The sequence below is a fragment of the Mirounga angustirostris genome, unplaced genomic scaffold (assembly GCF_029215605.1).
Source record: "Mirounga angustirostris isolate CCGP_5_RB_7025 unplaced genomic scaffold, mMirAng1.0.hap1 SCAF_13, whole genome shotgun sequence".
NCBI classification, from domain to species: Eukaryota; Metazoa; Chordata; class Mammalia; order Carnivora; family Phocidae; genus Mirounga; species Mirounga angustirostris.
The window spans coordinates 93,830,237-93,851,960 of record NW_026991721.1 but is presented as its reverse complement, the minus strand read 5'-3'; the positions used below and the strand labels follow the sequence as shown (position 1 = coordinate 93,851,960).

The following is a 21,724-nucleotide window of genomic DNA, read 5'->3' as shown; positions in this document are numbered from 1 at the left end:
ATCTCTTAGAGCAAACCTTAAGGGTGGTGGTGGTGGTTGGTGGTTTTAAATAAGTAGTCTTATCTATTCCTAGCTTTTTTAAACCTGCTAACAAATGTTTCCCTGGAATCTAGGATGTGAAAACTCTAATTTCTAGGGGAAGAACTAGGACACCAGAGCTTCTTAAACGGAGATGCCAAGCGTAGGTGGGAAGAGCTGAGGGGCACTGGGGGGTAGGGATGGGGGCTGTCTTGGAAATCCCTCCCACATGGCCATGCCTTTAGAGTTTTCAGAAAGTCTCAACTCTCTGTCCCCACTGTGCGACTTCCGGTCTCTCTCCCTTCCTCCTCTCCGCTTCCAAGGCTCCAGGATAGGTCTCTTTAGGTGAGAGAAGAGAGGAGTGATTTGGAAAGATGGTCCCTGGAAGAAGCACCCTCTTACCAATTTTGGTGTAACCCCAGCTTTTTGGTGCTGTGTAGGTCCGCTTTACCTAAGAACATCACAGCAACCTGGACTAGACAAGTCTGCCAAATGCACTAGGGAACTGGAACTTTTAATTCCATTTTAGGACTGTAAGAGAGAAAAATCATATAGAATCATAACGGATGGAGAAACCGAGTCTCCTACAGGCTAAATGATGGCTGGAGGTTGCATAGTAAGTTAGACCCGGGGTTAGGACTTAGAAGCAGGGTCTAGCTCCCTGTTCAATGTTCTCCTGACTGTATCCCACCAGAGACTCTAGAGAGATGGGTTCTCTTTATGTCTTTTATTCAGTTAACTCACATGAATTCCCACTATGTGCAAGGCACCACATTTAGGACACTAGCTCTTTTCTTGGTCTCTGACGTCACTCAGTAGGATCTTCCTAGCCCTCCGGCCAAAGGGAAATCTTTCTTTTGTGATCCAAAGACCATTTCTCTGCAGTGATGAAGCACAAATTTTGCTGTTAATCTGAACCTTTAACTTGGGTTAAACCAAGACAGGAGAGATTCTAGGATGTCAGTGACACTCCCAGTGTAGACCAAGAAAATGGTTCTATGGCCAAGAATTTCCATCAGAGGGTCTCCCCACTGTCTTTTAAAAGGTATGGTCTAGATCCTATGCTTTTTGTCATCTTATATGAATTCAGTCACTTGGCTCCCCCCTCTCCAGTGGACTTCCCAAAAACCTGCCAGAGGGAAGTTTTCCCTGGGTGGGAGGAGGGGTGGCATCCTGCCCTGCCCTTGGACACCTGGGAAACCCACCCACCTGTGGTGGATAGAGGCTAGAGAGGGTTTAGAAGCCATCGCAGGCCCCTCGGGCTGCAACTGCAGTAGTGACTATGAGGGAGACATGTCCCCACTTGTAGGGAGACAGGCAAAGACTGTCACCAAAGCCACATGGGCGAAGAGGCAGCTGAGCACGCAGAAGATGGATAACTGTGGAAAACAAGTTGGGGATGGAAGGGAAACTGGCTCCCAGACTTTGGGATTTTGTGGACCAGGAATATAAAAAACAGAGCATGGGGAAGATTGGTCAAGGGTTTTCTTTTTTTTTTTTTTTTTTACATAATAAGGTGGGGAGTTTTTATTTATTTATCTTTTAGGATTTATCTATTTGAGAGAAAGAAAGAGTGCAAGCAGGGGGAGGAGCTGAGGAGAGGGAGAGAGAGAATCTCAAGCAATTTCCACACTGAGTGTGGAGCCCGACACAGACGCTCCATCCCACCACCCATGAGATCATGACCTGAGCCGAAACCAAGAGTCAGATGCTCAACTGACTGAGCCACCCAGGCTCCGCGAGGTGGGGAGTTTTTAAAATGCCATTTAGGGGGTGCCTGGCTGGCTCAGTCAGAGGAGCATAGGACTCTTGATCTCAGGGTTGTGAGTTTGAGCCCCACATTACGTATAGAGAGCACTAAAGAAAAAATAATAAAAAATAAAAATAAAATAAAACACAATTTAAGATCAGCATCATTTCACAAAAGAAATTCTAACATCTCCCCTAAGGGAAAAAACAAGAACATCATCTCAGAATTTAAAAGAAATATTTGAAGTCATTACAATATACTTAGTTTTTCTCATCTCATTGAGCAAGAGGGTAAACTGCACTCCGTCCCGGCACAGCCCGCCGAACGGTGCCAGGGGATGATAGAGCTCAGGGAATCCCTCCCCACCCGCTTACAGGTTGTTACTCCAGAGCACCACTTGCCTCTCTCTTACCAGCTGAAGGGCACAAGCAGGCAGGAATATCAAGCTGCAGCCCCATGGGCACCACAGGCACTGAGCTGGCTCTTTACTCTCTGGGCTTGTCACTCATCCACTTTGACCTTTTCCAAGTCTCTGTTTCTGCCTGCCTGGGGGAGGCCCAGAACTGATGCTCTCCTCCTGCTTCCACATACAGATTAAAACTGAGGACCTCAGTGACTCCCTGCAGCAGACCCTCTCGCAGCGGCCATGCCACCTGAGTCAAGGACCCGCCATGATGCCTGGAAACCAAATGTCCGGGGTAAATGCCAGCCCATGCCAGGGAGCCCTGATAGTCTCAGCGGGCCAGTGAGTTTAATTCAAGCCTTCTGCAACATGCTTCACCTCTAGACCTGGCTCTCAGTGAATCCAGATTGGTCTGAAAAACCGCCCTGCGGGGGAATGTGACGAAGGGATGAAGGCCTGGGGTGGAGGTGGGATGACAGGGGAGCCCTCTTAAAGGGAAAGCCTGGCTACCTCTACCTCTCTGGGACAAAGGAAGCCGATCTTGCCAAAACAACGGACCTCGCAGCTAGGGGGCTGGTGTCTGCCAGCCATTTCGGGGGAGCCCTATGCTGACATACACTGCTACAGATATAGAGCAGATCTGTCTCCAGTGAGCCCACTCTCCTCCCTCAAGCTTTTGCATCAAAGCCAAACTAGAACAGAGTGCTGTGGGGGGAAGAAGGAGGCACCCTGAAACAGTAACGACAAGTGTCTGAGAGGGCGGATGTCCATGTGGCCAGCCCCTCTCTGGGTCTGGATGACCTGGGGAAGAAATACTACCCCTTTTCTAGAAAGATTTAAGATTAGAATGTGCATCCATTCCTTCTCTTCTTCATCCAGCAGGGGTTTACCCCGTCTCTGTGCACTGAGCCTGGGGGTCTGGATCCCCCAAGCATTGAGATTGGTATTTACCCTTTGGGAGCTGGTGGGAGGAACCCAGGGGACACGGACTTTCTGTCTAATCAAACTGCTTGTATTAAGACCTAATAACTTGCTCCTTCGTCCAGGAAAGGTTCAGGCCCAGGAAATGGCCAAGACATGACTTTTAGCACAGTCAAGTGGCGTGAGATTAAAAAAACAAAATTAGACGATTGGGATTACATGTCATTTCTAGGCGAACCTCTGAGAGATGAGTGATCCTCAGCCTGTGCCTCCGACCTTTACGGTCTAGTTGGGAGACGAGACTGACAGACACAAAAGTTGAATAACAAGGCAAAGTTTAAATACGATGGGCTGCAAGGCACTGCTTGGCTGAGTACAGAAGCTGTAACAATGCCAGCATTAATGGAAAAGCCACTACGTGCCAGGGACTTGAGCTACGCAGAGGCATAAGGCAAGGTCACTGCCAACAAAGTCTCCAAGTCTGGAGACCCTGTGGGACAGATGGAGCCAGCACCCCCCGCGTGTAAATTCTGTGATGTTTGTGCTCCGCCCCCCCCTCCCCCCATGTGCAGGACATGACCTCCCTCCATCCGCTCCAGCAGCTCGTGCTGGTTCCTGGCCACCTACAGTCTGTATCCCAGTTCCTGCTATCTCAGACCCAAACTGGGCAGCAAGGTAAGAACCCTGGCTGACGTTTCCCACATCGGCCAAGTCCAGCAACGTGCCGCCACTGCTTGCTGGATGAGTGAGCCCAAGTGTGGGGCATGGGGTGAGTGGCTCACCCCTCTGGCTTTAAGACCAGCTTGTCTACCTCGGCACCTGGGGGAGGGACGCCCCGGCATTGCCCCTCCAGGCAGAGGATCCTTCTCTGCTTCTCCCTCTCTGTCTTCCTCAATGTCCTGGTCAGTACGGATTGAGGTGCAAGGTAGCCAGGAGCTGGGGGCAGGGGGAGGGGCGGCGGTACAGGGAGGAGGAGCTCCTGGGGATCTGCAGGGCGGGCAAGTCCCAATTCCTTGGAAATCCTTCATCTCCGGAAAGTGGGCTGCGATTCTGTCTGGGTAGAGCTGCAGCGCCACCCACAGGCTGTAGAGGGGGTTTTCAGGTGTTCTTTGGCAGGGAAATGGCTACCAGAGAAGGTCCCCTTGGCCAGGAGCAAACAAATTAGAATATTCATAATAATAGCTAGTATTTCTTGAGCATGATATGCCAGGAGCTCTGACGAGTGACTTTCCTGACATTTTTCAAAATAACCTTGTGTGGTAGATAGTCATACTATGTCTCCTGTGACATAATAAAGTTCTGCAAATTTGTCTGAAACCTGTGTTCTTGGCCATTGCCCTGTACTGCTTCTCTCTCTCTCATCTCTACCAACTGGCCCAAGGGAGGGAGGGAGTAGGAGTTTTCCACCAGTGCACGAATCCCAGGTAGAGGCTTTGGAAATCCAGAATCCAACTCTGTCTTCTGTCCCTACCACCTGCCCGAATTACAGTCCCTATCCCTAGGTTCCATGGCATCTCAGAGCATTTTTATAATGACGAATAAGAACATACTTGAACCTCTAAGTACCTATTTTAGCCAAGCAATGTCTATCATACTCCTAGAATAGGAAAGAGAAGGTAACAGTTAATTCCCTTCCTCTTTAGAAGATAGTGATATCAAAATGGCCCAGACATAGACATATAACCAATGAGGACAGTGTATGATACAGGGGGAGAAACAAAGAAACAAACAAAAACCCCTCAAAATTTGGAGTCAGAAAACTCATTGGTTGAATTTTTTTTTTTTAATTTAAAAAAATAACTTACTAGCTGTATGTCCTTGGGAAAGTTAACCTAACCTCTCTGAATAAAAACAAAGTAAAATGAAACAAAACAGAATACTAATAAAAAATAGAATAAGAGTAAAATTCTACCTCACAAGGTTATTGAGGGTTATTTGAAATAATGCATATGAAATGCATTTGTACATTTCAAAATGCAATATACATGTTAGATGACTATTAGTATTCAAGCCTCTGACTCCCGGTTCAGAGCTCCTTATAAGAGTTTTTTGTTTATTTTAATAAGGAAAAATTAAGCCCTGCCTTTTACAGACTGGGGAGCATAAAGATCAGCATCAGCAGATCGGTACATCAGTGGCCCGCAGCAGCTTAGGGACAACAGACACCCCAAGGTTCGGGTTTGTGCTGAGTGATCTGGGCGACCTGCCCCATTGTCTGCTTTGGTAGCTTGATGGCTCCATTCCTGCCTCGAGAGCAAGAGCTCCCTGCTGTGGCCCTTCCTAGAGGGAGGCCACAGTCATGACCAGCAACCAGGCAGAGCCCTTCGTGGACCATTTCCCCGGAGAGGGAAGGAGAAAGTGGTCCTCAGGCAATACAAGGAATGGGTAGAGGCCATACCACCAGATAGTTTCCAGAGGCTTGGCCCCTGGTCTTCCCTTCTCTCTCTGACCTTCCTCCCAAGTAGAAAATGTCCTCATTCTGCCAAGAGCCCCTGGCCAATGGAGCTGTCTGGCCCCATCCACTTGGTCGGGCATCCTTGCAGACTTGCCCAGGCCTTTGCAGCCCATTTCTGTAGGCACAATGGAACTCATCAGCACCTCAGCTCCAGCAGCCTTTCCTTCCCTGTTGGATTTCTTTAGGCGTGGTTATCAGATCCCAGAGTGGGCTGCCTTGAGCCTCCTCGGCCCATGCACCAATCCAGGCTGGCGGGCGAGCGGAAGGACTGGTTTGGGGATGGCTGTTTACATATTTATCCCCATGTCTCATTCACCTCCACCCGTGTGTGGCAATGCCAGGGCCGTGCCTGTGGGGGCCCTGTTCGTGGGGCTTGGGGTGGGTTGAGGGGACCTGACCAGGTCTCAGGGGGTGGGGACAGTTATCTCCATTCCAGAGCTGTGGAGCATGTCTTTCAGATGGCCTGGATTTTATTTGTTTGTTCCTTTGTCCCTCCCCTTTCACCCAGGTCTGCAGCCAAATCTTCTCCCCTTTCCACAGCAACAAAGCTCTCTCCTCCTCCCACAGACTGGGCCCGGCCTGGCATCCCAGGTAAACAAACACATTCTTCCTGTTTCCTCCAGGAATGCCTCAGCTCTTGACAGAGCAGCTCACTGGTTTCCTCCCACCCCCTGGATGGGGCACGTACCCCTCTGGGAAGAGGGACTAGCAAGGGATTATCCCTGTTCACACTTGGGGAACACAAGCCACAGCCATGAGAAATGATTGACCCAATATTACCCACGGAGCCAGAAGAAGAGCCCAGAGATTTCAGCTCCTAGGCTATCCTGCTCTGTAGTGCAGGCCCTCCACTCCAGCCTTGAATGGGCCCTGGCTTCACTCACTCCCCTTAGGACCAGGGGTCCGTTAACTCTCCAGGGATGCCACGGTGACCCCCAGCCCTGCCACGGGTGCTCTCAAGCCCCAAGGAGGAGACCAGAGTCCCATAGGCCTGATGTCCCAAGACCGCAAGGCCACAGTCTCTCGCCTCTGGGTCCCTCTCAAGACCCACTGTTCTAGACTGCCTCCTGCAGTGTGTGCGCATGTGCGGGTGAGCAGGTCTGCGATCTGCGAGGGGGCAGTTTGCAGAGCTGCCATGTTTCCACGCAGCACCTGGTTGCCAATTAGAAGGAACCCCTTCCTCTGGCCAGATGCAGCCTCATGCCAGGTGTGTGGCTTGCTAAGAGCTGCAGGAGCTGTATGGGGGTTGCCTCGCCTCCCCTCACCAGGGTGCCCCCGTGCAGTTAATAACCTGCACAGCTGCAGGGATAGACGTGCAGAAGAGCCAGGAACAACTGCAGAGCCCCAGTGTCCCTTCTCTGGGCTAAGATCCCCCACGCATCACTAAGGACCCTGGCTCTCCAGGGCTAGAGAGGGCACTGAAGGCATCTGGAAGGGGAGAGGGTGCCATCTAGTGGCTAATAGGAATGGGAACACGGGAGTCCTGAACTCTTCCACTTCCTCCTGAGGACTCAGAATCTCATCATCATAGACTTAGTCTGGAAGAGATCTTATAGAGGCCTAAGATCAACTCTTACATCTTACACTATAAGAAGCAAAAAAAACTGTTCAGAAAGTTATTAAGATCGTCCTGGGCAGCGGTAATAAGGGACTTGCTTAGGGTTGTGGCAATAAGAATAGAGAGGAGCGGGCGAACACGGAGACGTTTGCGGAAGTTAAAGGAATGCAATTTGGCATCTGATTGGATGTGAAAGGGAAGGAGAAGAAGGTCTAGCAAAGAACTCAGTATTTGTCAGATTACAAAACAAATGAATCAAGGAAAAGGAAGTCTCAGGAGGGCTGAAGCTTTGCCCTGAGGGCCACCCCACCCTGCAAAGCAGGATCAAATCCATAAGGCTTCTGAATCATTCTGTTCTAAAAGATCCTTCACCAGGGAAACGAGTCCTTCACTTCTCTCTGGTCCTTTTACCTTCCTCCTCTTAAGGATGCCCATCTGAGTGGTAAATCTGCATGTCTTGGAGGAGAGAAGGAGGAAAGTTAACCCCAGTCCAGAAAAAGAGTGAGCTGGGAAAGGGAGAAAAGAAGGCGGACCTGGACCAAGTTGTCCACATGGGCACTGGCCCCGGGACTGGACACGGTGCCTGGCCCCATTGGCCTGGGATTTGCTCCTTGTGGAGCGATGGATGTCTTCAGGAGCTGGATTCACTCCTGACCCCAAAAGGGCACAACATGGACTCCAGGTTTTAAGGTCCATTTTTCTATGAAAATACACTGAAGGAAGACTATCTCCTGACAACCGTAAATGAGATCAAGCTATATGTAGATGGCACTGGAATACCTCTGATTGGAAAACAAACAACAACAACGAAACACTCTCATGAAAGAAAAGGATGGGGTAGAAAGTATAATGGCAGTCCCAAGAGTTTAAAATTCTATGGAAATTCCATTAATATAACAAGTCTCAGATGTCCTCTGTTACCTTCAGTTAATGCCTGTTGAACACCTCAGTTACTTGGCTTTGTGGAAAAGAACAGGCAAGGCAAACAACCTTTTCCCCATCCCATTCTGAGATTTGTTTTGAGAATCTTTGTAAACAACTCCTTTTACGGTGGAAAACTGAAAGAAGGAAGTTACCTGCTCAGAGTCAAACAATGAGTCATAGCCTAAAACCCAGAAAGGACACCTCCCTGTCTTGCACTCCTACTGTTTCTACCCAACTATTCTAGCTATTTGCTGTCCCTTCATAGAAACCCTCAGTTCTCACTTCCACACCACTGAAAAAACAGGAATCAAGTGTACCCAGGGGTCTGTCATCCTCTAAGTGGATCTGTTAATACACAATAACAGAAAATGCCATTTGATCAGTTGATTATTTGTGGATCTGTTCGGCATGTGTTCCCTCTTAGGCAATTGGGCGCCCCGGGCTGCCAGGATCTTCTTTAGAACCTCATCTGGAAGCGTCCCCGCATCTCCCAGTGCCCAAGCATCTACCCAGCTCTGGAGGGGCTGATGAGCCCAGTGACCTGGAAGAGCTGGAAAAGTTTGCCAAGACCTTCAAGCAGAGGCGCATTAAGCTGGGCTTCACACAGGTCTGGTTTGCAAGGAGCAAGAAGGAATTAGGTTGAGTGAGTGGAGACGGGGCTTCCCGAGTGTATGTTTCAGGAGCAACCTGAGGTTCGATGTACTTGGGGCAAGCCCATCGTGTCCCTGTGTCCCCAGAGAATAGGGCACAGTTGTCGTGGGTAAGGAAACTGAGGACACTGTGGGGGGACAGGGGAGGAATGAGAGCCAGTCAAGGGGTTAGGCCCATGGGCACAGCCCACTCGGAGTCTGAGGAGGGAAATGAACCAAATTCCCCCCTGAGAGGGAAAACACCTGGAAAGGAGCCAAGGTGATGGGTGGGTGCTTGGAGGTTCTCCGTGTGCGTGGTTGGTGCTAGGATGGTGGGACAAAGAAAAGAAGGTGCCTGTCTCTCCAGCTTCTCCCTCTTGATCCCTACGTGCAGGGAGATGTGGGGCTGGCGATGGGAAAGCTTTATGGCAATGACTTCAGCCAGACCACCATCTCGCGATTTGAGGCCCTCAATCTGAGTTTCAAGAACATGTGCAAGCTCAAGCCGCTGCTGGAGAAGTGGTTGCATGATGCAGGTAGGTGGCGGAGACACAGGGGTGGACAGTGCCCTAGACGATTCTGCAGGGAAGGGGCTAGTGGCTTGTCTGTGTTGGGGTTTGAGGTAGTCATTATGTAAGACCCCTTCTTCTCCTGAGTCTGGAACCATTTGAGAAATAAGACACAGGAGACAGGCAAGTGGAGATGGAAATGTCGGCTTCATTCCTGAGAAGGCCCTTTGGAGGACATGGCTTTAGGTCTGTGGCCCATGAAGACTTGGCCCCATTCTTTTCTCCACCAGAGACCCACCCAGTCTAGACCTTAGGGCAGCACCCCAGAGCGAACACACGTATCCACCTTGCTCTCTGGACCATGTCTAGGTTAGGAAGATAGGGAAGTGGGTCCTCTAGGGTCTCATGGGGGAGAGGGGGAGGCCATAGACACAACACAAGCCCTTTATCCGGCTAATCTTGAGTAAGTCTTCAGAAGGCAGGGAGTTACGGTGAGCTAGACTAGTGGGGAAAGCTTCCAGCTGGAGTGGGGTTAGCAGGATTCAGTCCACAGGGTGACCTGGGAGGCATTCCAGGAGGTCAAGGGTGTAAGCTGAGGGCCAAGTGTTTGGAATACTGGATGGAAGAGTTTGGTGTCGGGGAGCAATGTGGGACAGGGTTTCCCCACGGCATTATCGATTTCTTGGGCAAGAGCATTCTCTGTTGTAGGAGGCTGTCTTGTGAACTGCAGGGTATTTAGCAGCATCTTTGGTCTCTACCCACTAGACTCCAGCAGCACCTGTCTCCCACTGAGACAGGCAAATATGTCTCCCGATACTGCCAGGTGTCCCCTGAGGAGGGGTGCAAAATCGCCCCTGGCTGAGAACCAGCGGTGTGGGCAGAGAGAGAAGGAGCAGGGTCTGTGCCGGGCCAGACTCTAGTCAGTAGATACACGTGGACGAGTGGTTACTGTGGAGAGGAAGGATAGGCAGCCAAGGGGGTTACCCTCTCAGAAGTCCCTCCATGTGAACATAGGAGGGGCAAAGAAGCTGCCCCCGACAGGCTGTCCCTTACGCAACTCTTTCGGGTCACCGAAGTGAGAGAGATGACCAGAGGGGCTGAGGACCTTTGGGAAGAGGGCTTATAAGTCATTTCTAGTGTGACCCCCTCCCTGACGCCTGAATCCTTCCTGAGGGGTATCCCTGCCCATCGGCCCTACAGCCTCAGCTCCAACACTTAAACACTGAAAAGAAAGTGACATCCACACCAAATTCTGGCACTGAGTATCATTGCTTTTAGCTCAGAACACCACTTCCCACTTTACTCAGTATTCACGTCCAGGCATCCAGGCACCCTTGGGGAAAAGACAGACTCCCGAGCGTTCCTTGTAGGAGCTCTGCCTGCACCCACTCACACCTACCCATGCCGCCGATGGCCGAGTGTCCCTGAACCATGACTGCAAACACTGGAGGCGCGGAGGACCTTTGCCCAGAGCCAGGAGGAGAAGCAGGATGTTTGGCCTGTTCCAGTTCTCCTGCTGGCGGTGGGGGCTGGTCCTAAAAGAACCACTGCAGAGCTCACCAGGAAGTGGTGTTGGACCTCAAGGCCATGAACACAGAGCCTGACCCAGCCAGTGCATTCTCTTCTCTGAGCTTCCTTTGCCTTTCCACCTCCCTACAGAAACCTCTCCATCAGACCCCTTGATGAACACCCCCAGCTCTTTCCCCACCCTCAATGAAGTGTTCGGTAGGAAGAGGAAGAAACGGACCAGCATCGAGACCAATATCCGCCTGACTCTGGAGAAGAGATTTCAAGATGTGAGCGGCTCCCCCGGGTGGGAGCGGGTGGGCTGATGTACACAGTTGGATGAGCGGACACACTCAGGTCCCTGCGCACCACACCTCCCCTGGGAAAGGGTCAGAAAGCAAGCACATACACCCTCTGCAGGCCCCCATGTATGCCAATGAAAGGGACTGCCAGGAACTTCTTCCCCCCACTGACCCTTCTTGCCCTGACATCTTTTGAGGGCCCAGTGTCTCTCTCACTGGGAGATTTAAGGAATGGGGTATAGGGTCCCAGAAGAGGGTGGATCTCTGTCTTCAACTGAGGTAAACCAGAGCACTGTATAAAATTCTTTCTTTTTTCTTTAAGTATAGTTGGCCTATAGTTGACATATATATATATATATATATATATATTTTTTTTTTTTTGAGACAGAGAGAATGAGAGACAGAGAGCATGAGAGGGAGGAGGGTCAGAGGGAGAAGCAGACTCCCTGCCGAGCAGGGAGCCTGATGCGGGACTCGATCCAGGGACTCCAGGATCATGACCTGAGCCGAAGGCAGTCGCTTAACCAACTGAGCCACCCAGGCGCCCCGACATATATTATGTTAGTTTCAGGGATACAACAGGGATTTGACAGTTTATACATTACAAAGTGCTCATCATGATAAGTATAGTTACCATCTGAAATTCTTTACTTTCTATGCATGAATTTGTATTTTTTAAAATTATAAATGTAGTAAATGCTCATTGTGAACAATTAGGAAAACACAAGGAAGTAGAAGGGAAAAAATCTACCATCAAATGGCATCTACCTGTCTTTCCTTCTTTCTTCCACATGTATTTAAATGCTTGTGATCACATTATACATACATTTGTTTGAACTTGTAGCAAAAGCATATTCCTGAGCCAGTATGTGGCAGCTAATAATACCAGCTACGTGCCCCATCGAGCTGGGGAAGGGAAGAGGGGAAAGCAGGTGTGTCAAAACAGCTTCTAATCAGGATCCCTTAGGTACCAGCTTCCAGAGCCTCAATCCACACCACACCACACATGTCCCTAGAGGAGGTGCCCTTGGCCTCATTGAACACTGTGGGCCCGGGGCCTCCAAGACTGCTGCCCACTCCGGCAAATCTGCCAGGGCATCTGGCTCAAGGATTTGTTGGCCACTTCTGGCAGGATGACAAGAGCTGGCTTCTCCTGCTGATTAGTTTCTTAGAGCAGCATGAGTAAGGGAAGGGGGTGTAGGAAGGAGGGAGAGGGGCTGAGATCAAAGATTGGGTGGAGGGAGAGGGTGGAACAAGAGAGTAGAGAAATAGATAGATATACACATTTATAATATATATCTATCTATATATTATATATATAGATAGATATATATTATAATATCTATATATAATATAGATATTGTATATATATAATAATATATATCTATATATAGTATAGATATATATTATAATATCTATATATAATATAGATATTGTATATATATAATATATACAATATATAATACATATATCTCCTCAGTCTCGATGGATCCACATGCTTTGGCTCTATCTTTTCCTATTTTGAGGTAGGACAGGAAGTAATAACACAAGAAAAGGATATCAGGTCATGAGGGGAACATGGGTTTCGGATGCCCCACCCAACTCAGCAGGAGACTCCTCTTTTCAGAACTTCTGAAGGAAGAAGTGAGAGAAGCGAACCACATCTATGGATCCTCTGTTCTGTGGCAGGCCCCATGCTGGGCAGTTTACACACATTTTCTCATTTTATCCTCACAAAAATCCTATTAGTAGATATTATTATTCTCACTTCATAGATGTAAGACTGAGGCTCAGAGAGGTTAAGGCAGTTTCCTAAGGATACACAGTAACCGATAAAGCAAGCCAGTATTCCACCCTAGGTCTGATTCTAAAGCTTTTGATCCATCCCTTGTTCTATCTTGTTTCCTTGGAACATCTGGCCCCCATTCCCTGATTCTTGACCCTATTCCCTTTTCTTGTTGACCATTCTATCCCTTTGGTCTCTGTAGAACCCCAAACCCAGCTCCGAGGAGATCTCCATGATTGCAGAGCAGCTGTCCATGGAGAAGGAGGTGGTAAGAGTCTGGTTCTGCAACCGACGTCAGAAGGAGAAGCGAATCAACTGCCCTGTGACCACACCCATGAAATCACCCGTCTACAACTCCCGCCTGGTGAGTGATTAGGAACCAAGCTGCCACCAAGCACTGGGGGGAGGGACAGGAATGGTGCCTGGAGGGCAAAGAGTCTTCTCCATCCTGGGGAAGATGGCAGTTGGGAGTTGCGAGGGGCATGCCATAAATAAACAAATAAATAAATAAGCAAAAATATGCCGTATATAGAATCTACATAATATAAACGAGAATAAAGAAGAGTAAGGGGATTGAAAGTAACTGTGGGGAGATGCTTTTTTAATAGAGAGGTCAAAGAGGACCTCCCTGGTCAGGTGACATTTGAGTGGAGCCCAAAGTGTTGAGAAGGAAAGAACTATCTAGAACAAAGAGTGTTCCAGGCAGAGGGACCAGTAAGTAAAAAGACCTGGCATGTTTGAGGGAGAGAAGGAAGCCAGTGTAGTTGGGGCAGGCTGAGGAAGGAGGAGAGAATAGGAGGGAAAGTCAGAGGAGTAACACAGAGCAGACTACCCAAGCTCATGGAGGTCACTGAAAGGACCCTGGCTTTGAGTTTGTATGAAGTAAGCCACTGGAGAACTGTGGGCAAAGAAGTCTGAGCTGGCTGAGGTGGGCTGCCGCGTGGAGAATAATCTAGAAGCAGGACATGGGTGAGGAGAACTACAATACGCAGGCTGAGAATAGAGGTAGCTTAGGCTAAGAAGGTAGCCATGGTGGTGACAAGAAGTGGTTGGATTCTGAATACATTTCAACCATGGAGCCAACAAGATGTGCTGACAGCTCAGATACGGAGTATGAGAAATGAAGCCAAGGTGACTTCAAGGGTTTTGGCCTGAGCAACTGATCGGAGGTGTTGCCATCTTTTTTTTAAGATGATGAAGAATGCCGGAGGTACAGGTATGAGGGAAAAGACTACGAATTTGGAGCTGGTCAGATTAAGCTAGACGTGCATCTAAGCATCCAGAGGAAGTGTCAAGTAGACAGTTGTATCTATGATCCTGGAGGTCAGGGCTGGGAATAATTTGCGGTTTAGGCAGACTTGGAAGTTTGGGGAATAAGAAATATCTTCTCCATCCAGGGAGAGATAGTGCCTGGAGGGTAGAGGTGGGAAAGTTCTTCTTCATCTTTGGGGATGATATATACGGTTAGAAGGTTAAGGGAACTGAGGACAATGGCATTGTCCTCAAATCTTCCAGCACTCAAAGATGGGTAAAAATCAGCCTTGTCTGGGGTGGAACATAGCTGTCTCATAAAAATGACACCATTGTTCATTCTTTCACCAAACATTCTTTGTCCATCTACTATATATTGATCTTTGTGCAGAGTGCTAGGGTTACACAAATAAATAACATCTCTCCCTGTCCTGGAGGATCTCACTGCCTAGCAGAGGAGACAGACAAATAAACAAATGAAAAACAACGTGATAATTTCTCGAGGAGAACTTAGCAGTTGCAGCTAACAAAGCCTTACAAGGTGGTGGTTAGAGTAGGCTTCCCCAAGGAGATAATTAATACCTGAGCTGAGTCTAAAAGGACAAGGAGTGAAGAGGCAAATAAGTGTAGGGTGGAGTTCTCATGGGGGAAAGTATGAGAACAGTAGGATGGAGCAGGGAGAATGAATGTATGACACGTTCCCAGAACTAAAGGTGGTTCCCTGTGGAGGGATGTTGAAAGATGAGGCTGCAAGAGACCAGCAAGGGCCAGACTGAGGTGACAATGTGCAATGCTAAGGAATTTGAAGCCTTAGAGGAGTCACTGAAGGATTTTGAGCAGGCCATTGGCACCATCAGATTTGGCTTTTGGAATGATCACTCTGCTGTATAAAGGGTGGTTTTGAGAGACGCAAGACTGGTTGTAGGGAAACCAGCTACAATGTGTTTGCAGTTATCCAGGAGAGAAGTAATGAGGGCCGAAGTAAACCTAGCGGGTAAGAATGAGGGGATGGGAGAGACTCAAGAGATAATTAGAAGGTAGAATTATTAGGTCTTGGGTAATGAATGGGAAATCGGGTGGGGGCAAGGAGAACGATGAAGGAAAGGGAATACTCTGACTCTCAGCCTTCAGGTTGGGTTGATGGGGCAGGTGGTATGCCATTGATGGAACAGAAAAACACAGGGGGGAGCTGATTTGGGAGTGGGAAAAAGGGACGATTCCCATTCTTTACATCCTTATAATGTACAGTGAAGCCTGTGGGACACCCAAGTGGGAATGTCCTTGGGCACCTGGAATTATGGGTCTGGAGGTCAGGAGAGAAGGCCAAGATAGAGACATGGATCGGGGAATCAAAAGCATAAGGTGGTGGCTGAAATCCTGGGGGAGGAGGAGCTCAGTTATGGAGTTTGCACAAAGGAACCAAGAGAAAAGTCTAGATCTTAACCCTAGGGAACACCAGCATTTGAGGGACGGGTAAAGGAAGAGGATCAAGGGAGGACACTAAGAAGGAGGAGTCAGAAGAGGCAAGACATTGCAGTGAAGATGTGAGGAGCCCTGTAGGGGTGCTCTGGGAGCCCAGAAGAGCACAGATCAAAGACACTCCAATCAGAACGGAGTTTGGGAGGGCTGACCCCCTAATTTGTTTGCAGAACAAATTAGAAGTTAGTGAGAACAACATACCAGGCAGAAAGAACCATCTGTGAGAAGGCACGGAATTATAAAACAACATGCTGCATTTGGGGAATCGCAAGCATTTCCATCTGGCTGAAGCAAAGGCTTGGGGACTAAGAGAAGTTGATGAGGGCTGGATCACAATGGGCCACAGATACTAAATTACCCCGCAAGCTCTAGGGAACCATTGAAAATTTGAAGTTGGAGGCAGCATGATATTCATTCACGGTTCCTTTCTTAAATATTTATTGAGTACCCACCAAATGTTTGGCATTGGGACACGGGGGTGCACAGGACGCTTAGGATCCCTGCTTGCAGTCCAGAGGGGAAAGTAGACATTGAACAAATGCCCTCTGGGATAAAATCTCCAGAGGGGATGCAGGAGGATTTAGAGGACCTAACCTAGGGCAAGGTGTCAGGGGCTTCTCAGAGGAATGATGCTCAAACTGACAGCCAAAGCGTAAGTAGACAGTAATGGGGGTGCGGGTGCACAGGGAGGAGAGAGTGTAGGGAAGAATATTCTAGGCAGAGGAAAGAGTGTATACGAAGGCCCTGAGGCTGGGCAGGGTGGAAAGAGGAAGCATAGCAGGCTGGAATGGGCTGGAACCCGGGGAGGGTGAATGAGGAGGCAGGAGTGCTGGGCGGGGATGAGGTTATGTCGGGCGTGTTAAGGAAATGGAGCCATGTCAGAAGAGCATTGAAATCTTTAAACACAGGGCTTTGGGAAATAGGTTCTCAATTTGGTTCAAGCCCAACCCAGGACACCCACATGGAGAAAAGCAGTGGGAAGCATAGAGGACCTGGGAAGGAGCCTGATTCCTTCTCATCATTCATGCAACACATATTTACTGAGCACCTGCAAAGTTCCAGACATGGTAGTAGACACTGTGGTAGAACTCCTCAGGCATCGTCCTGCCCTTAGGAAGCCGACAGCCTAGTTGGGGAGAAAGATGTTAAATAAGTAATGACCGTTCATGCTCGTGATGTTATGAAGGAAGCAGAGGGAGAAAATGTTCTGACTCTATCTTCTCCTCAGGTCTCACTGGGACAGTCTTCTTGGGACTAGGACATAGTTTCTTCTGCTCTGATATGAAATGATCTCCAGGATATATAGTTAAGCCAAAAAAAAAAAAAAAGGCACCAACCACTGTGGGCAGAATGCTACCATTTATGTAAACAATTAAAAAGGGGGAGTCATATATACCAAGATATATATATCTGCTTGCATATGCATAGCCTGCCTCCAGAAGGAAACAGAAGAAGCTGGTCACAGTGACTAAATACATTATTTATTTTAAAACAACAACAAATTTCTCAGGTGTGCCAGTAGGGAAGGGAGGAGGAGGAGGAGAGGGAGAGAGCTAGTTGATAACATCTCTTACCACACGGCCCCACACCTGTCCCCACCCTTCGTGGGCCCCCTGCCTACTGAGGAGGCTCCTTGTAAATGGGCAAGTAAGTGAAGACAGAAGAGCCGCAGCTGATTAATTGGGAAATGAGTTCATGCTGCATCCTGTTGGGATGGGATGATCCAAACCAGGGAGGGGAGGAACATTGATTCCCAGCTCCCGGAGCAGAACTTCCTTCCAACGTCCTTCCCCTGTCCTTGCCCTGTCGGCATGAGAAGAATGAAGCAGAGGCAAGGTATGCAGACTTCAGCTCAGAAGAAGAGGTGAACAGCGTCCAGAGACAGTCGGCGACTAACTTCAGGGAGGAAGGCAACTAACATTTAACAAGCCTGGTGCTCTTTGTCAAGCATTGAGGGGGAAGCTCATCTCATTAAATATTAATTAAAAGGAAATATAGGGGAGGTATTAGCTCTGTTCCATGGATGAGAAAACCAGATCTCAGTGGGGTTAGGTCACTTGCCCAAAGTCACATGGAGCGTTATGGTGGAACCAGGTTCTCACCCCCAGATCTGTTGGGCCCCCAAGTCCATTCTTCCTATTACATCTTGTTCTAGGTTGTGCTAAGGGAGTAATCTGAAGGGGGAGAGTCCTGAAGGGCTTAAACTGAATCCTCTTAAGTTCCTTCCCGATCTCAGAGTTGATGATGCTGTGAGGTCTCCAGGGCCAAATGAAAAGCTTCAGCGTCCAAAGTTCAGCCCCTCCAGTTTTTTTCTGGGGAGTTGGGGGTCCTCTCCTACATCAGGCTGGGAAGCTGCTGGGCTCTGTTGCCCTGAGCAAAGGGATCTTTTATAAAAAAAAAAAAAAAAAAAAAAGAACTGGGGTCTGGCGAATAGATAGCCAACAGACAGTGTCTGCCCCAGCAGGAGCCGAGAGGCACCGCTCATCACCCCACCTGGCCGTGAGGAAGAGCCTTGCCAGGGGCCACGGCAGGGAAGGCAGGGCCCGGTGTCAGCAGCGGGCAGCCCCTGCTGGATTAGGCCAGAGCTGAGCCAATGCTGCCGTGGTCCAGAGGCCTTCTTGTGGAAGTGGGGGATGAAGTGTAGGTTTGGAACTAGGCAGTCATCAAGGAAGCTGAGTCCTGCTGTCTGCCCTCTGGGGGCCCGGCACCCTGGGAGAAGCACTCAAGATCGGAGAAAGAAGCAGACACAGACATTTACAAACTTCTGTTGCCTTTCAGGTCTCTCCCTCTGGGTCTCTGGGCCCCCTCTCTGTCCCTCCTGTCCACAGCACCATGCCTGGAACAGGTGAGCTTTGCCATGGGGTTTCTGAATAACTCCAGAAGTCCTTTCAACAGGGGGATGGTAGAGGTGAACGGTAACTGCTTAGGTCAGCATTCCTTAAATGTCTTTCGAAGGCTAGGAAGATCTGTGCTAGGAGAAGAAGGGTTCCACCATCGAGTAAGTTTGGGAAATGCTGGAGAAGCCAAGATGAAAGCAAGTGTTTGCTTTCTGTCTTAGTTGCCACACTTCTCAGCACCGGAGTGCATTTAACATCCCTAAAGGAGCTGTGTGGAAGGCAGGCCTTCCCAAACCAGTTTCCTACCGAACTCTATTTTTCAAAAAGTACTTAGAGACTTTCAAAGAACTAGGAGGGTGACCATCTGTCTGGAGATGCCCAGGACAGTCCCAGTGTCTGCCTCTTGTCCTGACATAATGTTCGACCGCACTGCCTCCCATTCCTCAGAGTATCTTGGCTTGCTTGGATGGTAAGGTATCTGTCACCTTACTCCCGGAACGCTGTTCGGGAAATCCAAAAATGAGCATCCAAATCTGCCATTTTACAGAGGACAAAAATGTGCTTTGGGGAAGTGAAGCAAGGCACCATGGGCCAGAGTTGCTTAGTGAATGGCCAGGGACTGAGACTTGGGGCTCCTCTCTCTTGGCTGTGCTCTTTCTAGAAGCCTGTGTATCTTTTTTGTGGAAATGGGCACACCAGAGAGGCTGTGCTCTCAGATTCTCTTTCCCTCCCCTGTTCACTGTTCCCTCTCTCTCTCCTGCTCCTCTCCTCCTTTCCAAGAGTTCCTGTTCTTTGGCCCCTCCCCTCTCTTGGTCTGGGGCTACATATGCCCAGCCCAGGGTGTGTCCTGGAGTAGGATGATTTTGGCATCTGTCCTTTTGCATTTGGCAAGTCTCAGACCTGCAGAACCAGCCATGCCGCTCTTCAGGGCCCGCGCTGAGAGGAGTATTTATGATGAGAGCCCCTCTGGGGCCGGGTGTTGATGCTAACGTGGCAGGAGGTGGGCAGGTGGGTGGGAGTCAGGGAGAAGTGGGAGTTCTCTGGGGAGACATGTCTGAGGGCCATGTCAGGAGGTCCCAGGACCCAGCAGCATCATTTTCCCCTTGTTTTTGCCTCTCTTCATCCTCAGTAACGTCATCCTGTTCCCCTGGGAACAACAGCAGGTCTTCATCTCCCGGCTCAGGACTCCAGGCCAACAGCCCCACTGCATCTCAAAATAACTCCAAAGTGGCAGTGAGCTCCTCCAGTTTTAACTCTTCGGGGTAAGGTGGAGGAGAGAGTACCGCGACATCCTAGCAGGGTCAAGGGACACGCGAGAAGTTGGGTCCATAGCTCTGGAAAGAAAGCTCGTCACAGGGCTGGAAAGGGGAGTGGGGTGGCAGGGGTGGGGAGACAGAGTGGACAGCTGGGCTGGACCATGTCCCTAGGGAGTGGGCTTTAAAGAGAAGCTTCGGCCAGGGAGCAGTCCTGGCAAGGAGCTGATGTCAACAAAGCCAAAATTTCCATCCTCACTGGGAGGGTGGAAATTTCCAAACACTCCTGTTAGAAAGGGCCAGGTCCTTCAGTGGGCTTAGGAGTGTTCTTCTTCATGCCGGGAACCCTGTTCTTGAGGTGTTCCGACGTGAGCCGGAGTGGCCAAGTGTGGCTGACAGAACGAGAGAGAAGGACTACCGCTCCCTCGCTCGAGCTCCCACCTGTGATGCAGTGAAGGCAGTGGCCTCTGGGGCCCACGAGTCTGCTCCTTTTGAAAGCTATTCTCGCAGCACGTGCCTTGAGAGATTCTTCCCTGAGTCAGAACAAAGCAGAGATTTGAAAATTAGGCAGTCACCCTGTGGGAAGAGATGAATCCTCTTGTCCAAACCCAGGCCATTCAGCAAGGCAGCCAGCTCTTACCAGCCCACGGTTGCACAGCCCAAAATATTGGGGCTCCTCAACCTCTCCCACCAAAAAAGGAGGAAAAAAACCCCATATAATGTACATTTTTAAAAAATGTTTTGAGATAGAATTCACCTACTGTAAAAATTACCATTTAAAGTGTACGACGCCTGGATTTTAGTGTATTCACAATTTTGCATAACCATCACCATAATCTAATTCCAGAAAGAAACCCCATACCTGTTAGGAGTTCGCTGCCCATTCGCCCCTTCCCTCATCCCGTTAGCAGCTTTAGGATTGACTTGCTTTTTCTTCCTTCCAGATCTTGGTACAGATGGAATCATCCCACCTACCTCCACTGAGGCCAAAAAGTTTCTCTGAATCCACCTGGCCCTGCATGTCCCCCTGGGAGGAAGGGAATTACGCCCTCTCTGTATGGACAGATTACTGTCAGAAGAGTGGAAGAGAATCCCCACTGTCAACCCAAACTCTTGCTTCTTCAAGAGTGAGGGCCTCCAGAGATCCAAACTGTGACTAAACCATGCACTGGCTCCTAGTGCCCTTGAATCACATCCCCGCCCCCCCCACCAGGTGTTCACCATTTTCACCTTCTTTCCCTGTCCTCCAATCCTTGTTCCAAATACTTCCCATGGCTTCCCTATGGCAGTAGTCTTTCTGAGAAAGGACACCTTGCCGTTATTTTCCAACTCATCTGTGGGCTTCTGGGGACAGCAGTTTGCCTGGTGTGCCAAACAGCCAGAAGGAGAGATCATGGTTTTGACTCCAAACTTGGCCACAATCTCTGAACCGATCTCTAAAATCTGTGAAAAGATTGGAATCTGATGTCTCCACCAAAGCCTGGATGCTCTCTCTGTTGAGCAAACTTTTCTGACTGACTCTTCATTTCACCCCATGTTCTCTGTAGCCCCGCCCCCTTTTCTAGAACCAAATCCACTCATGATGGCCTTCTCCAGGATCCCTCCTCTTTACAGAAGGCTGAGCCACCCTCAGTCCCATGGGCACAATTCTCTGCCCACAGGTGCTCTTCTGTGTTCTACACCTGCCCCAGAGTTCAGGAGTGTTTATTCCTTCTCTCCTTCCTTGTCCTTATCTGGTCCTCTCTCCCTTCCCCTGCCTGCAGGAGGAAGAACAGAAAAGCAAACACATAACAATTATGTTGGCAAAATACCTGTATATAGCCCCTTCTTGTTTTTGCAGCTACGTTCTCTCCTGAATGTGGAATTTTCCAGCAAAATGTTTAACTCAGGTGTGAATTTTGAAGATATCTCTGTAATATTTTATCTCCTTTTTAAAAAAAGAAAAAGAAAGGAAAAAAAATGCCAAAGTGTGAAATACTGTGCTACCTTCCACAAGAGAGTTCCCACATGGGCTGGGAATATTTGTTGACTTCTCGGGAACATTATCTCTAGTCTCCTTCTTTGTGGGCCAGTGTGTAGAGATGTAACATGAAGCCATTCCAGAAATGGTAAACTTAAAAAAAAAAAAAAAAAGACTGTATAT

The 21,724-nt window shown here is 49.1% G+C and overlaps 1 protein-coding gene across 6 annotated transcripts in view; it reads left to right on the top strand.

Annotated features, from left to right (window-relative positions):
• Positions 1-21,724, top strand: part of LOC123857727 (POU domain, class 2, transcription factor 3) — a 101,016-nt gene extending 79,292 nt beyond the window's left edge. For 3 of the 6 annotated variants that reach the window (XM_045894834.3, XM_045894833.3, XM_064577337.1), the window contains 10 exons: positions 2,362-2,466; positions 3,665-3,767; positions 6,056-6,138; positions 8,454-8,636; positions 9,053-9,194; positions 10,827-10,963; positions 12,964-13,125; positions 18,270-18,336; positions 19,458-19,590; positions 20,526-21,724. In XM_045894834.3, the coding sequence (XP_045750790.2) occupies positions 2,362-2,466; positions 3,665-3,767; positions 6,056-6,138; positions 8,454-8,636; positions 9,053-9,194; positions 10,827-10,963; positions 12,964-13,125; positions 18,270-18,336; positions 19,458-19,590; positions 20,526-20,565 (1,155 nt within the window). In that variant the 3' untranslated portion in view covers positions 20,566-21,724. The remainder of the gene's footprint in view (positions 1-2,361; positions 2,467-3,664; positions 3,768-6,055; positions 6,139-8,453; positions 8,637-9,052; positions 9,195-10,826; positions 10,964-12,963; positions 13,126-18,269; positions 18,337-19,457; positions 19,591-20,525) is intronic. The other 3 variants (XM_054512236.2, XM_064577335.1, XM_064577336.1) reach the window with 3 other exon arrangements.